The sequence below is a fragment of the Ascaphus truei genome, chromosome 11, assembly GCF_040206685.1.
Source record: "Ascaphus truei isolate aAscTru1 chromosome 11, aAscTru1.hap1, whole genome shotgun sequence".
In the NCBI taxonomy this organism is placed as follows: Eukaryota; Metazoa; Chordata; class Amphibia; order Anura; family Ascaphidae; genus Ascaphus; species Ascaphus truei.
Genome location: NC_134493.1, coordinates 12,462,197 through 12,478,234, shown reverse-complemented (window position 1 = coordinate 12,478,234; position 16,038 = coordinate 12,462,197). Strand labels below are relative to the sequence as shown.

The following is a 16,038-nucleotide window of genomic DNA, read 5'->3' as shown; positions in this document are numbered from 1 at the left end:
ACCGGAAGGTGCACTATGGCAGGAACCCGCTGGCTGGGTAAATATGAGCCAGTACAGTATTTCTTGATTGTTTTGACTCCTGTGATACTTCAGAAAAGAATTAATAATTTATCCTAGGTTTCCTTCAGTTTAACTTTATTTAGCAAATGTCACGGGTAGCATCTTATTTCTCACATTTCAGCAGGCACTGATGACCACATACTGCACAAAGTAACACAATAAAATACCGTAACGTTTCGAAATGTCATGTGGGGTTAAAGATATTCACAATGCCATCTGAGCTGATTAACTACTTTCAAATGTAATCCTAATTGATCTTCTGCTGGTTATTGCTTCATGTCCTTTTGAGTTCAAAATGGATTTTGATTATGGTTTCTCTTTGAACAGCATTCACCATAGAATCTGAACACAATAAGTTGGTGGTATGTTCTGAACCTTTCATTGTGTTTCCTGCATTGTCGTCGTCGTCGTTCTTATTTTACCATCTTGCTCATCTCCCACAGTCACCAAATAAAAAAAGATCTGAACCTACCTCGTGAGAACAAGAACTGTATACACAGTAGAAATAATACTGCTCACTTGCTTCTGGAGGTCAGGCAGACAGATTCTTTCAGGGATATGATGTTCTAATTAGCGACTGTTCTGCTCATTATTACTCCTGCATTATAGGAAACATGTTGGTATGCGTTTTACATAACAATGCTAAGGAAAAAAATGATCGTCTGTGTAGCCTTTTTTGGACTAATATATTAACTAGTGGCTGAGCCACTCTTTTTCTGCATACAAGTGGCAGTAAGTAACAAAATAGTAACGCTTGGCACTTACAGTGTTTTCCATTTTACAGGAATGACCAGGGAGAGTCCTGTGTTGTGAGTAGTCCTTGCCGGAGGAAGATGACAAAAAGTGGTTATACTGACTACTTACTGTCTCACCAACTGTTGTACTTCATTGTTGGCAAAATGGTAGGTCTGAGCTACAGTTGAAGTTTCTTACAAATGTAACCCTGTTTCCCCCACCCAATCTCACATAGGGTCTCATAGGGGAAATGCTACTCTGGTTACATGGCTTTGTGTGGTGCATACCTGCTGGTAACAGGGGGCCCTGAGTCTCCCGCAATGTGGTAAAGGGGAATAATAGGACAGACTTCTGGGGTCTTGCCTGAATACTACTCACAGGTGCAGCGCCTCCATCTCGTGCAGCCCCCAGCTGTATGGGGTGAAGTCTCTGCAGAAGAATAACGTCCCCCTCCTCCCAATAGACTTCCTCTTAGGCAGGAGGTATAGTAAAACTCAGAATGCTTTATGTGATCTTACTTTTTCAGCAGCCACAGATGGCAGCAATAGAAGGGTCTTCACCCTCAGGATGTCCCTGGACCCACTCCCAGCCAAAGGGCACCGAGAGTGGTCCTTGCTCTTCCCCTATCCCCTTGAAGGATAGGAGGTATTGGTTTCCCACACCGCTCCCCGGAGGGAGGGCCTCAAGCCTGCCAGAGCCCTGACCGCTTAGTTGGGTAAACCTCGCCCCTCTCACGGTAGAGGCAGACTGGCTAAATCAGGAAGTGCAACTCACTAAAACAGTTCCAGTGAGAACCAGGCCTCTGTCACTGATTGCCCACCTTCTCTGACTCACTGAGCTGCATGTGTGGGGAAAACACATAATTACACCTGGCAAAGCTACCCTTACTAGGCTTTGAATAAAGAAAACACAGCGGCAACTACTAAATACAAACAGTGACTAAATATCCCGCTGCTGGATTGTGGGGGGGGGGGGGGGGAGAGGGGGGAGGTGATTCAAATCCTCCCAAAAAGTAATATATAAAGGAAAAAGGAATACCAGCGCGTGGGTTAAATATGTGCCCTAATGTGCAAAAACACTATGTGTTTAAACCTATAAAACACACAACTATCCTATATACAGTGCAGAATATATCCAATCTCTGTGAAAGGTGCACTTACATAAACAAATGTGCAAGTGAAAATGTCCCGCAAAGTAAGTCCACTTTGGAGAAAGTATCCACAGGTTAACTTCATCCAGATGATAAGTGTTTCTCTTCACACTTGTTCCACTTTAAGAAAAGAAAAGAGAGAGGGACATGGCATAATAACGTTTATTACAGGAAAGGATAAAAGTAGGAACACTCACAATCGTGCTATACAGCAGTGCATCGGTGCATAGCTTGCCAGCTCCTGTTGTCTTTGTTAGGCAGATCTTCCTTCACTTGTCCTCTGTTGATTTCCTTGCAGGAGGGGTTTCACCAGCCTCTCTGCTTCCAGCAGGCTGCTTCTCCTATCCTGCTCAAGAGTACACGAGCACACGTGATTAGGCTCCAACAGCTGCGTGAGGACTGCGTGAGGAATTAGCTCTGCTCTCAGACAACTATGGTGGCTGTGAGTGCCCAAAACACATCAGACGCGTTTCGGCAATGATCACTGAGGAAGGGGAATCCGCCCCTGGGTTTGGCTGGAACCCATTCCTTACAGAGCTATGCAGGTTCCAGACAAACCCTCTCTGCTCATGCAATCACCTGCTTATTGCTGCCTCCTGTGCAGCTCTGGCCTGATTGGCTTCCTGTGCTATTCCCTCCAGGAATTGCTGTGCATAATGAACATTACAATGGGTCTGCCTCTCTCCTCACTGTCCTGGATTGCTACTCCCCAGCTGCTGTCTCTCTCCCTCACTGTGCTGCTCTTGGCTGCAGTGGGGGCTCACCTGGCATTGGTCGGGCCTTTTGTTGCCGCCTGGCATCTCCCCTAGTTGCTGGCCTGCCTCTTACACTGTCCCATGCCGGGCTGCTCTGTGACATCAGCATATGCCGGAAGTTGTGGCATGCACTTCCAGTGCGTGATGGCATCAGAGAGGCCCCGCGTGGGACAGTGTAGGAGGCAGGCCAGCAGCTGGGGAGATGCTGGGCGGCAACAAGAGGCCTGACCAGCACTGGCTAAGCCCCCCCCCCCTCCACAGCCAAGAGCAGCGCAGTGAGGAGAGCCATATGTAGGTGCTGAAAGAGCGGTTGCCAACCTCTGCCCTAGTTTTTCAAATTTGGAGAGTTCCCATAGTAAGATATCTATTTCCTATATAAATTCTCCATGGTTCCCATACTTTTAAGAATTTATGAACTGTGTCATTTTGTATCCCCGTCACTTTTTCCATAAGACAGACCCTCCCTAGTCTCGCTTTTACTGCATCTAGGGTTGGCGGCTGTTTCTGTTTCTAGGCTTAATCTATTTCACACCTGGCGGCTGTGTATATATGTATGTATGTATGTATGTATGTATGTATGTATGTATGTATGTCTCGGTAGCTTATTTTAATTTCTTTCCATATTTTCACTTGATCTGTATAGCAGAGCTGTCCAGGGATCCAAGGGGAAAGCAAATCCGAGAATTGCCTGTGCCATACCATGTGTGGCCTTCCATACTTTTGTAACTTTTGGGCATGTCCACCACATATGTACAAATGATCCCTGCTGACCACATCCTCTTGAGCATAGGGGTGACATGTTTCTTAAAAATGTGGACAATTTTAGTGGGTTGTAATACCATTGGTGAAGCATTTTGTATGCGTTTTCTTTAATTAGGACACATGTGGAACTCCTTGCAATCCCTTCAAATATTTTATCCTACTCTTCTTGATCTAATTCTTCTCCCAGCGCTTCTTCCCACTTTGTCATAAATTTGGGGTTCGTTTCAGTTTCTAATATGTTGTATACTTTTGAAATCAGACCTTTCTTATCCTCTCCCGAGAGGCACATGTCCTCAAATACTGTGTATTCATTATATGAGCCGTTGCTTCTTATATGGTCCGTGGATATCTAAAGAAGGCTGATTTATGTAACCCAATTTCTCTCATTACTGTCTCAAACCGTTTAATTTCTTTATTTACCCATAAATCTTTTACCCTTGTTATTCCTGCCTTGCTCCAATCTTTAAAAGCTGTTGGTTCCATGCCTGGGGCAAAGGTTGGATTCTCAAATAGTGGTGTCATCTGATATTTTAGGTTGGTCAACTCATGTTTGAATTTCAAGGAGTCCCACATTTTAAGTGAGTGTGTAATAGATTCCAGAGGCACCATCAGTTCTGGTCTTTCTTTCTTTGTTAACCATAATATCTTATCTATAGTTGACCGTAAGAGCGTGTGAGACTCAATTTTCACACATTTTTTCCTACTTTTGTGAGCATGCCAGTGGATCAACTGGCTTAAATGAGCTGCTTGATAATACTGCAATAAATTTGGCAGAGCTAAACCTCCGGATGCCCTGGATTTAATGAGTGTGTGCAACTTTATTCTCTCTTTTTTGTTGTTCCATATAAATTTTGTAATTTGTATCTGTAGTTCGTGTATATCCCTAGCCCTGACCCGCACTGGTAATGTGTGGAATAGGTACAAGATTTGTGGTAGTAAGTTCATTTTAATAGTGTTTAATGTACCTATCCAGGATATATGATAACTAGACCATTCCTCTAACTCTTTTTTCAATGTTTTTATCATTGCTGGGTAGTTTGCCTCATATATGGTGTCCTGTGTGTTGGTCAAACAAATTCCCAAATACTTTATGGCCTGGGTCTTCCATTTGAAATCAAAATTTAGTTTTATAAGCTTTAATTGTTCCTATGGGAGGTTTATATTTAAGACTTCGGATTTGTCATTATTTATTTTAAACCCTGATCCTTTTTGGAACTCTGATTAGATTATTGAATAGGTTTGGCAGAGAGGTTAGGGGTCTTGATATCGTTAATAATATATCATCGGTGAACAATGACAGCTTGTATATTTTTTGTTTTACCTCTATCCCTCCGATATCCGCGTTCAATCTGATTTGAACTGCTAAAGGTTCTATCGCTAGAGCGAACAGCAGGGGTGACAGAGGGCATTCTTGTCTTGTGCTGTTTCTGATATGTATTTTATCTATCTGTATATTGAGGTAGCATACTTTAGCTGTAGGTTCCCTATATAACGAGGCTATAGCGATCACAAATTTGCCTCCAAAAACACTAAGTGTCTGAAACATATGCCAAATTGATGCGATTAAAAGCTTTCTCTGTGTCCAGACGTCCAGACGTAACACTGATAGTAACATTGAAGGCGTGTTATTCTGCTTAGCTATTTGGATCAAGTTTATTGTTTTTTTTTGTGTTATCCGCTGCCTGCCGACCTCGTATAAATCCTGCCTGATCTGCATCTATCAATTGCGGAAGATACTTATTCAATCTAGTGGCTAGCATTTTGGGGAAAAAATCATTATTAATTAGGGATATTGATCTATACTTTTGCATTGTGTGGGGTCTTTGCCCTCTTTATGTATTAATATTATTTTAGATTGAAGCATTGTTTGTGGGAACTTCTCTCCTTCTAAAACATTGTTAAATATCTTTACTTTTGAGGTACTAGTATGTGAGCTAATGTTTTATAATATATATTGGACAGGCCGTCTGGGCCAGGAGGGGCCTTGGCATTTTCAGCCCTTTTATTGTTTCTGAGACTTATTTCAATGTGATCGACTGGGATAATGTTTTTATGTGATGTGAGTTTAGGCAAATTCATTTTTTTCAGAATTTTTCTCTGTTTTTCCCTGGTGTTGTTCCCTTATACTGTATCTACTTTATTTCAATTATATAGATTTTTTATAAAATATGGTGATTTCATTAGATTTTGTCACCCCATCCTCTTTTCTAATGCTACAGTATCTATTCTAGATTGCATCCTATCTTTCCTCAATCTTGTGACCAGCATTGTATCGGCCTTTGTCCATGCTATAGCTTTTTCAGTCAGGCTCAAGTTTAATTTCCCTCTTAGATCCCTTAATTCTTTTTCAATTGTTTACTGTGATTTGTTTTATGTGCCTCTGCTAAAGCCGTTATCTTCTCCTGCCGGATTAGAGTTTCTTTCTGCCTCTCTCTCTCTTTCTGTGTTGCAAAACTTAGGGCTGGAGCACACTTGTGACTTCGCGACGCCGCATTCTGCGTGCGCGCGCTCCTCCGTCTGCTGGGTGATGTATGATCATCCTCAGCAGATGGAATGATCCGATACACCACGCCCCCACGTGACGCGCTCAGCGTCCTACCCTGAGGGAGCAGGAAGCCAGGGTCCCTCTCGGCATCTCAAGCAACAGAGACCCCCCTCCCCAAAACAAGAGGCTGCAATAAAGTTGTGTGTGACAGCCTGTGATTGCCTGAGACATACAGTAGGACACTGACAAATAATCGCACAGTCACAGGATGATCATGTCATGTGTATAATGTGCAGCGGGGACCGGGGGGCATGAGCAGCGGGGACCAGGGGTGCGTGAGCAGCGGGGACCGGGGGGTGTGAGCAGCGGGGACCGGGGGGGTGTGAGCAGCGGGGACCAGGGGTGCGTGAGCAGCGGAGAGCGGGGGGTATGAGCAGCGGGGACCGGGGGGGGTGTGAGCAGCGGGGACCGGGGGGTGTGAGCAGCGGGGACCAGGGGGGTGTGAGCAGCGGGGACCGGGGGGTGTGTGAGCAGCGGGGACCAGGGGTGTGTGAGCAGCGGGGACCGGGGTGTGTGAGCAGTGGGGAACGGGGGGGTGTGAGCAGTGGGGACCGGGGGGCGTGAGCAGCGGGGACCAGGGGCGTGTGAGCAGCGGGGACCGGGGGTTGAGCAGTGGGGACCGGGGGGCGTGAGCAACGGGGACAAGGGGTGTGTGAGCAGCGGGGACCGGGGGGTGTGAGCAGCGGGGACTGCGGGGTGTGAGCAGCGGGGACCGGGGGGGTGTGAGCAGCGGGGACCGGGGGGGTGTGAGCAGCGGGGACTGGGGGGGTGTGAGCTGTGGGGACCGGGGGTGTGTGAGCAGTGGGGACCGGGGGTGTGTGAGCAGCGGGGACCGAGGGGTGTGAGCAGCGGGGACCAGGGGGGTGTGAGCAGTGGGAACTGGGGTGGGTGTAATCAGCGGGGACCGGGGGTGTGTGAGCAGCGGGGACCGAGGGGTGTGAGCAGCGGGGACCGGGGGGGTGTGAGCAGTGGGAACTGGGGGGGTGTAATCAGCGGGGACCGGGGGGGTGTAATCAGCGGGGACCGGGGGGGGGGGTGTAATCAGTGGGGACCAGGGAGGGTGTAATCAGCGGGGACTGGGGGGGGGGTGTAATCAGCGGGGACCGGGGGGGGGGGTGTAATCAGTGGGGACCAGGGAGGGTGTAATCAGCGGGGACCGGGGGGGTGTAATCAGCGGGGACCGGGGGGGTATAATCAGCGGGGACCAGGGGGGGTGTAATCAGCAGGGACCGGGGGGGTGTAATCAGCGGGGACCGGGGGGGTTTAATCAGCGGGGACCGGGGGGGGGGGGTGTAATCAGTGGGGACCGGGGGGGTGTAATCAGCGGAGACCGGGGGGGGGGTGTAATCAGCGGGGACCGGGGGGGGGGTGTAATCAGCGGGGACCGGGGGAGGTGTAATCAGCGGGGACCGGGGGGGGGTGTAATCAGCGGGGACCGGGGGGGTGTGTGAGCAGCGGGGACCGGTGGGGGTGTAAGCAGTGGGGACTGGGGGGGGGGGGGGTGAGCAGCGGGGACCGGGGGGTGTGAGCAGCAGGGACCGGGGGGTGTGAGCAGCAGGGACCGGGGGTTGTGAGCAGCGGGGACCAGGGGGTAAAAGCAAATAGTTAAAAAACTATTGCGCACAGTCCCCCGTCCCCCGCCCCAATTTCAGCAGCTAATCAATGAAAACGTCTGGGCATTGATTGGCTGCTGAAACTGACGCCGCGCTGCTGCCACCTGGAATCAGTTTTGAAAGACGCCACCTACAGCAGCGGTGACGACGCCACGCTTCGCAGCCAATGGTAGTTTCAACAATGAACACTACCATTGGCCGCCAGGGGTCGGTGACGGACGCGCGCGCGCACGTCGTGTTATAAGTTTAACTCTCACAACTCCTTGTGGGCCTCCCATAGTGTAAAGGGCGATTCCACGCTACCTTTGTTGGTTTGGAAATAATTATTTGCCTCGTTACTGATCTCTGAGATGACCTCTGGCATCTTTAGTAGTGACTCATTTTGTCTCCATGTCCCTCTACTTGGTTTCTTATGTATATCTTCAATATAAACGTCTACTGGGGCATGATCTGACCATGTAATTGGGTGCATTGTGGCCGTTGTTATTTTCAGGATTATAGAAGAATCTACAAATATGTAATCTGTCCTTGTATATACTTTATGAGGTGCAGAATAAAAGGAAACATCTCTCTTCATGCATCTCTTAGATCAAACTCTTTAAGTCCCTCTTTTAATCAGTTTGAATGGGACTGTCAGGGACCCCCCGCTGTTAATCTGATAGGCCATTAATCAATGCAGAAATGCTGGGGCTAGTTTAAGGAAAGTTTAAGGCATGTATTCAGAATGTACCTGGGTGTACCTGGGTCTTTTGGGGAATTGCCACTGGTTTTTGTTAGAATAAGCATTGCCTCTACTGTAACTCCTCCAATCTATGCTTTGTCTGTCTTTCTTACAGCTGAACCCCATTATAACGCGGTCCTTTGGGGCCACCCGATCCGACCACGTTATAACCGGGGTCACGCTAATTGGAAAAAAAATGATCGGAGGGAGGAGGCAGGAGTGAGGCGCCGGCAGCCCCAGCACTTCCCCCAGCAGCCCCACCACGATCCCCCAGAAGCCCCAGCAGCCCCACCACAATGCCCAGCACTTGCCCCAGCACTTCCCCCCAGCAGCCCCACCAAGTTCCCCCCCACGATCCCCCAGCAGCCCTACCACAATGCCCCAGCACTTCCCCCTGCAGCCCCAGCAATTCCCCCAGCGGCCCCACCACGATCCCCACCTTAACCCCCCAGCAGCACCACCACTATCCCCAGGCATATTGGGTAGAGGGAGAAGGCAGGAGTGAGGTGCCGGAAGCCCCAGCACATTCCCCCAGAAGCACCACCACGATCCCCCAGCAGCCCTACCACGATGCCCAGCACCCCTACCACGATGCCCAGCACTTCCCCAAGCAGGCCCACCATGATACCCCAGCAGCCCCACCACGATCCCCCAGCAGCACCTCCACGATCCCCAGGCATATTTGGTAGAAGGAGAAGGCAGGAGTGAGGTGCCGGCAGCCCCAGCACATTCCCCCAGCCCTACCACGATCCCCAGCACCACCAGAGGCGTGTGTGCGTGTGTGTGTGTGTGTGTGTGTGTGTGTGTGTAAAGATTGGCAAAATATTCGGGGTTCACGCTCACACTACGTTATAAGCTGATCTGTGTTATAGCGGATCGCGCTATAACGGGTTTGAGCTGTACTGTATATAGTAACATTATTTTGTAGTCCCACCAATTCATGGAGCTGGCCTCAGGCAGTAATTGTGGACTGCGCCACGTGCGCATCTCTGAGGAGCATCTTTGTTTCAATTACTCCTGTTTTGATAGTTCTTAGTGGGGCGCAAGGCCGGAACCCCTCCTGCTATATCAGAGCAGATGGATACCGTTTATTGGCCTTCGTTTAATTATCTGTCAAGGTCTGTAGCATGTAGATAATGTAGATGAAACATGTATATGCTCTGATTATGATTGGTTTTAATTATTTAATAATCTGCGTGTTTAATAGTGGACAGATGCTTACAGGTATTTCAGTTTATTCACAGCACCTGTGGAATCAGCACTCCACTTTATGTTAATTATATGCTGAGATCTTTGGCGGCTTTGGTCTCTGTCTCTCTGCCTCCCAGAATCTACTTTTGTACAGAGCAGAGACCTTATAACAGGTCAATAATCCCCACCGCTATACTAAATGTCAATTTTCTCTGCCTCAGTTTCCCCAGAAGCACCTCTTAGGATGTATAGGAGAGAGATCATCCACTTCTGATCTCCACATAGGTCCCAGGACCCAGGATCCCCTGCAGTAATTGGCACAGAACCAGAAATCTAGCAATCAGGGGGTATTAGGTATCTTTTACCTTGGGGATCTCTCTGCACCACCTCTGCCTTGTTCCTTCCTGGCCCGCTCTGCCCAGTCCCAGTTTTTTTTTTTTTTACTATATTGTTCTGTGGATGGCTTTTGCAGCTAACCCGAGCTGCAGTCACGTGTGTCCCCTGGCCCGAGAGACCCGGCTGCCAGATCTGTTCGCCGCACGGTCTTAACTGCCCACCAGAGGGTATAGGAACCGGATAGCTGCCTGAGTTCAACCGAGGCAGGATATCTAGCTCTCTGCACTACAGGCCGATGGTGGCCATCTTGCGATCAAACCAGGCTGAGCCGGAGCTCCGATTGGGCTCTCCCACCTCCTCCCTGCCCATGGATGGTCCCGCCTGCACCTGGGGAGATCCACCGTGTTCTCCGGACCCAGCCAGCAAAACTTCATGGCCAGGGGAAGGGGACACTTTGCTGCCTCAACACCATCACTCTCACAGGCAAAATGGCCTTCCATGAGAGGATTTGGGAACAAGGTGGCTGCTCTGGATCACTCGTGGCCGCTTCGGATCACTCGCGGCCGCTTTGTCCCCGCCTTATTACAGGGCAGTGTCGGCGTTTGGATCAAGTGGTTTCACCGAATTCCCCCCCCCCCCTCCCCCGAGCAAGATGGCTTTTATTTATTTCTCCGCGGAGAGCCCTATTCCCATGAGGGGGCAAGCCTCACTGCTTCTGACACTCCTCCACAGCGTTCTGGGGGAAGGTGATGGCCCCGCCTGACCCCACTACACCCGAGGGTATGTATTTTTCAGAGGAGAAAGCCCTGTGATCGTCTCCCAGGCCAAGGCAGTATATTTATATTTTACAATGTAGATTTTGGCCTTATTGTCTCAGGCCTCTTGTATTCTATTAAGGCCTTCTTGGCCTGGTATAGGGGATGGCTGTGTTCCAGGGGAAACAGTTACTCACGTTTTTGTTTTCTCCCTTCAAATTATCTCTCTTTTATTTGCGATGCCTTTTCTGTGAAGCCTGTATCTGTGCATCGGGCAGGAGGGGTGGGGCGCGCCCCGAAACCCCAACACAGTCCCTGTGCCTCAGTTAGAAGTGTGGCTTCGCCCACCAGGCAAACTTAGTTTGTCACAATGTTGTGCAAGGCTCTCAAATTTGGACTCACAATTATCCTTAATGCAAGGACTAGCTGAATTTGTAAAGATTGTTTGGATGAAGCTTGGACTGGGCCAGGATTGTTAAGGATTGTGTTCTATATTCCTGGAGCATCTGAAAACCACAGCCATCTTTGTCAGGCTCCAGACCACGCCCCCACGTTGTGCATTCTTAATGTTTCTAGAATGCTCTACAACACGGATCCTGATCTCCCTCGTAGTCATGCCTATGTAAATTAAGCCACATGGGCAACTGAGATAATAGATTATATTTTTGGATTTACAGTTGAAAAAAATAAAGAATGTTATATTCTCTTGTGCCTGCTGAATTCTTAAAAATACATGTTTGTTTCATGTGTTTGCAGACCGAACAGTAGCCACACATACAATTCTTTCATCTCAGATTGGTTGAGAAAAGTAGTGGTCAAAGGGGGAGAGTACTGACTTTTAACCAATTTGTCTCTCAAATTTGGTGCTCTCCTACTTGTTAGATTGACTGTGTCACCCAAAATGGATCTGAGATCTTTATCAGCAAGTAAGATACCCCAGTGTTGTATCTTGCAGGCTATTCCATTTACTATTGTATGTTCCTATTAAGCACTCCCTCAGAACAAGATCAGATCTGAGCACTTAAAACTCTAATGAGCAAATGATTGTGGAACAAAACAGCCCTAAATAAATATCTAGAAAATAAATTGATCCTTAGGGAGCTGCGATTGCAAACTTTCCCAGCATTTATCTTTTCTGATCCTAAATGAAAGAAACGTTTGGAAACTGCTCTTAGTGTCTGCTTATTTGAGCTGATTAACACTCTCATTGCAAACGATGAGTCTACGCTTGCAGAAATAACACCTCAAATTGAGATCCTGCAGAAAGCCATGGATACCGTTGACACAAATGTGCTGAAACAAATGGCGATAGAGCTTAACCAATATGAAGAAGAAATCTTAACAATGAGGAAAAATGCATTCTCACTGGACTTGTCAGATTATAGGCTTGGTAAAGTTTACAAATGACGACGCGCGAAACAGAATATAAAGAATCAAAGGAAAACTAAAGATGGCTCCTCGGTATCATCATCTGGAGCCACAACATCTGATAGATTCTTCTGACTGCGATGTTATATCCAAAAAAGGCTCTAAACATGATCAATCTTGTTTATTCAAGGGAGCAGCACACGGAATTTGGGGAGGAGGACACGACGGGGAAGAAAGACGGTAAAGAGACAGAGACCAATATGGGTACAAGGGTCAAAAAGGTCAACAGAAACTACCGAAATAAATTTTTTAACCATTGTGAATTAACCAGATACTATTCTGACTCCAACGCAAATTAACGTACTGCAGCATGGTCTACAGATGCAGCCACCAGTATCCGATGACTTGCCTTGGAAAATCTGGGGCAATCTCCCCTGTAAACTTGCAACATTTCTGTGAGATTTCTGCAGCCAGACTAATGGCCCATCGGATTAGCACAGTGGGGGTCCCTGAAGGTCCCATTCAAACTGAATGAGACTGCAGGGACCCCCCCCCCCCGCTGTGTTAATCCGATGGGCCATTAGTCTGGCTGCAGAATCTCACAGAAATGTTGCAGCATTTACTGTGAGATAGCCACAGTATTTTCCCAGGTAAGTCATCGGATACTGGAGGCTGCATCTGTATCCTTTGCGCCAACACAAGTGTGACAATTTTGAGTGGATAAAAGATGTTCAGCTCTTTTGTAGGAAATTCTTATTGCATAACCATTATCTAAAAAAAAAACAGTGGACATGGAATTTAATTCCCCAAATGTTATTACATCAACTTCAGCACCATTACCCTTTCTACAACTCTCTTCTCAGCAGTATCACGATGACCCTACTCCAAATAAATTGAAGCCGGTCGCCAATATTAAATCTGCTCTCAAGCTGAAGTCTTTTAAAATATGGTGACACATGCAATCTCCAAATTTCCAGATTCATTAGGCCCAAGCAACATTTCAAAGTTGGAATGGACTGCAATTCAGGAACTGAAAGCCATGACCTCAATCGAAATAAAGCCCTGTGATAAAGGGGGCAATATTGTGTTATGGCCAAACTCTTCTTGTGAAAAAGAAGCATTCAAGCAGTTACACGATGTCCAATGTTAGAGAACTCCCGGAGATCCCACTCTGAAGTTTAAGACCGAGTTTGACTCTATTATACATGAGGCATACTCTCAGGGTGTAATTACCAAATGGCACCATGATGGCCTCATTACAAGGTTCCCAGTAATACCAACTTTAAATATTTTGCCAAAGATCCACAAACACCTCTCCCACCCCTTAGATGTCCGATTGTTTCGGGCATAGGGGAGTTGAGCGAGTCCATTTGCCGTTTCCTAGATTATTTTCTTAATTTATCCATAGAAACCTTACTGTCATATCTCAGAAATAGCATGGACATTTTATCTAGGTTGGATAACATCATAGTAAATAATCAAACTATACTTGCCACATGTGATGTGGAAACACTTCACACCTGTTTTCAGCATGAGGATGGCATCTATGTCACAAGGTTTTTCCTTTCCATGCAAAATCTCAGCCCTACACTCACAGATACATTAATACATCTTTGGGATTTTGTTCTTAAATATAATTATTTTGTATTTAAGAATTCTTATTACTTACAGATCAGGGGAATGGCAATTGGTGCTACATGCACACCCTCCTTTGCAAATCTTTTTCTGTGGTGGTGGGAACGCAAATACTGCTGTGGCCGAGTTTATTTGAGCATTTGCCCGGTCTCGGCCGCAGCAGTAACCAGGCGTGCGCCGGGATGTGCCTGGCGCGCGCCGAAGCCGCGGAGGAGCGCCCTCCGATCGGGGCTTTCTCCTCTCGCTCGCCGGGTCCCCCGGAACCCCCTGCCGCCGTCCCCCACATCGCGGGACACCAGGGCTCCCTCGGGGAGCCCTGGACGCGCGTGCAGGGGGCGCAGGCACCCGATGACGCTTGACCGCGCGTCGATGACGCGCGGCACGCCGAGGGAGTGCGACTAGCATGCCGGGGCATCCCCAGGCTTGCGGAGCTAGCCGCACTCAAATAAAATGTGCCGCCTTTGTAGGTGTTTTCAGAGGCAAACCGAGACTTGAGAGTACATGTACTGTTGTGGTTGAGGTACAGCAATGATATTTTCATACTCTGGCAGGGCCCAGTCCTTCAACATAGCCAGTTCATCGATGTCCTCAACCACAACAGAATAAATATCAAACTGACTTTTCAGTCAAGTAACATTAATGTTAAGCTTCTGCATCTGAGTGTCTCAATTGGTCATGATGGGCAAATCCTTATGGATATTTACCTAAGGAAACATTCAGAAACACCATTTTACATGCCAGCAGTTTTTACCCACCCCACCATATCAGGGCAATACCCAATGGTGAATTTATGCGGCTTCACTGAAATTGTTCAACAATGGATATTTTTGGTGCTCAGGCAAGTGAAATGTCATCAAGATTTAAGGAATGCTATATATACAGCCGCGGCCGCTTTTATTTGAACAAATCTCGGTTATTTTCCGGTGACTTTTCAGAATGCCACGCGCTTGACCGCATTCATGCCACATTCATGCCGTATTCATGCCGCATTCATACCGGCCGTCACCTGCGCTTGATCTGTTTAATGATAATGGTTCGGATTTTATTGGTTGCAATTCTTCGCGTATCCCCCAGGTGGCAGATATTCATGAATTGTAATTAATTCTAACATACATGCGCTTCAGTAATGTCTCCACTTGCAGGTGTTTAAAAAATACCACAGTGGTCCATTGTGAATTGACCAGAATTTACTGAAGAAGTTACAACACTGTATCTATTTAGGCGTTTCATATTAAAAACTTAATGCAAAGTGCCTGTTGTTCTATTGTCCAGAGAGGTCCAGAGATGAGTACACCACTGCAGTCCATGTTCTAAAAACCCGACATAACGTACGCTTATTTAATATGGTTAGCAATTAGTGCAGCAGATGATAAGATGGCCACAGTTGGTCAAATTTATCAATATTTTATCGAAAATTATGACTTTTACAAATTTTCACCAGATGCTCGTGTGTGGAAGCGTGCAATAAGGAAAAAAAGTTATGTATCGATCCGTGTTTTGTTCGTATTGATCCCACACCCGGTGTTAGAGGAGGGTATTGGTGTGTTGTGCCTGAATTTTCCAGTATCTTTGATCATGGAGACTTCACAAGGCGAAAGGTCATGGTAAAACCAACTAAGAATCGTCAGTCCCTGGCAAGAAATGTGCCAGCGCCAGCACCGGCTTCCAATAACGGTCCAACCGTCTGTGAAAAGCTGGTGACCGGCAACCCTTGCTGTCTGTCCCCGCCTGGGTACCTGCAGCCTGAGCAGGATTTCACGTACAGATACCAGCAAGCTTGCATGTACCAAAACGATTTCTAGCCTCATCAGCTGTCAGCTATATGTGTAGCAGGCCCACTGTCACCTGTCAACTACGTGTATAATCAAGAATACGGGACTGGCAGTGGCTCGGCACCATCCGATTGGCAAAGTCTATGGTGAGTACAGCTGCCGTATTTTATTCTTTTTTTAACATATCAATATCAATGCACAGTCAAGCGATTCTCCTGTAATCAGTCGCTTTGCTTATGGTTATTTAGTGCTATTATTTTAGTTACAATTTGCGAAAATGAAGTCCAGCAAAATCATTGGCTGAGCAGCTTCTACAATATATACTGAACAATTGGTGGACAGCTAGGCGCATACGCATTGGAATCTTGTTGAAACGCACATCTAGGCGCATGCGTGTATGTGAACAAGAGACGCCCCCCGAGAAAATTATTGTTGGGACTGACCGTGGGGACTGACTAATTTGAACTAACCATTACAGTAATACTTTTATTTTTCCTCAGAAAAGAAACTTTGTCATCAGGCGGAGAACGGCAAATGGAGGGATTTCGATGGATTTCTGAAGCTGCACATTGCTGAATCCGGAGGCAACAATTTAGTGGCAGTGCCATTTTTATTGATTAGGATAGAATAACTGTCAGCT

General features: G+C 47.3%; 1 protein-coding gene across 1 annotated transcript in view; it reads left to right on the top strand.

The window, feature by feature from the left end:
• Positions 1–16,038, top strand: part of C11H16orf89 (chromosome 11 C16orf89 homolog) — a 131,153-nt gene that overhangs the window by 74,708 nt on the left and 40,407 nt on the right. Inside the window, exon 4 of the mRNA XM_075565278.1 lies at positions 845–962. Coding sequence (XP_075421393.1) covers positions 845–962 — 118 coding nt within the window. The remainder of the gene's footprint in view (positions 1–844; positions 963–16,038) is intronic.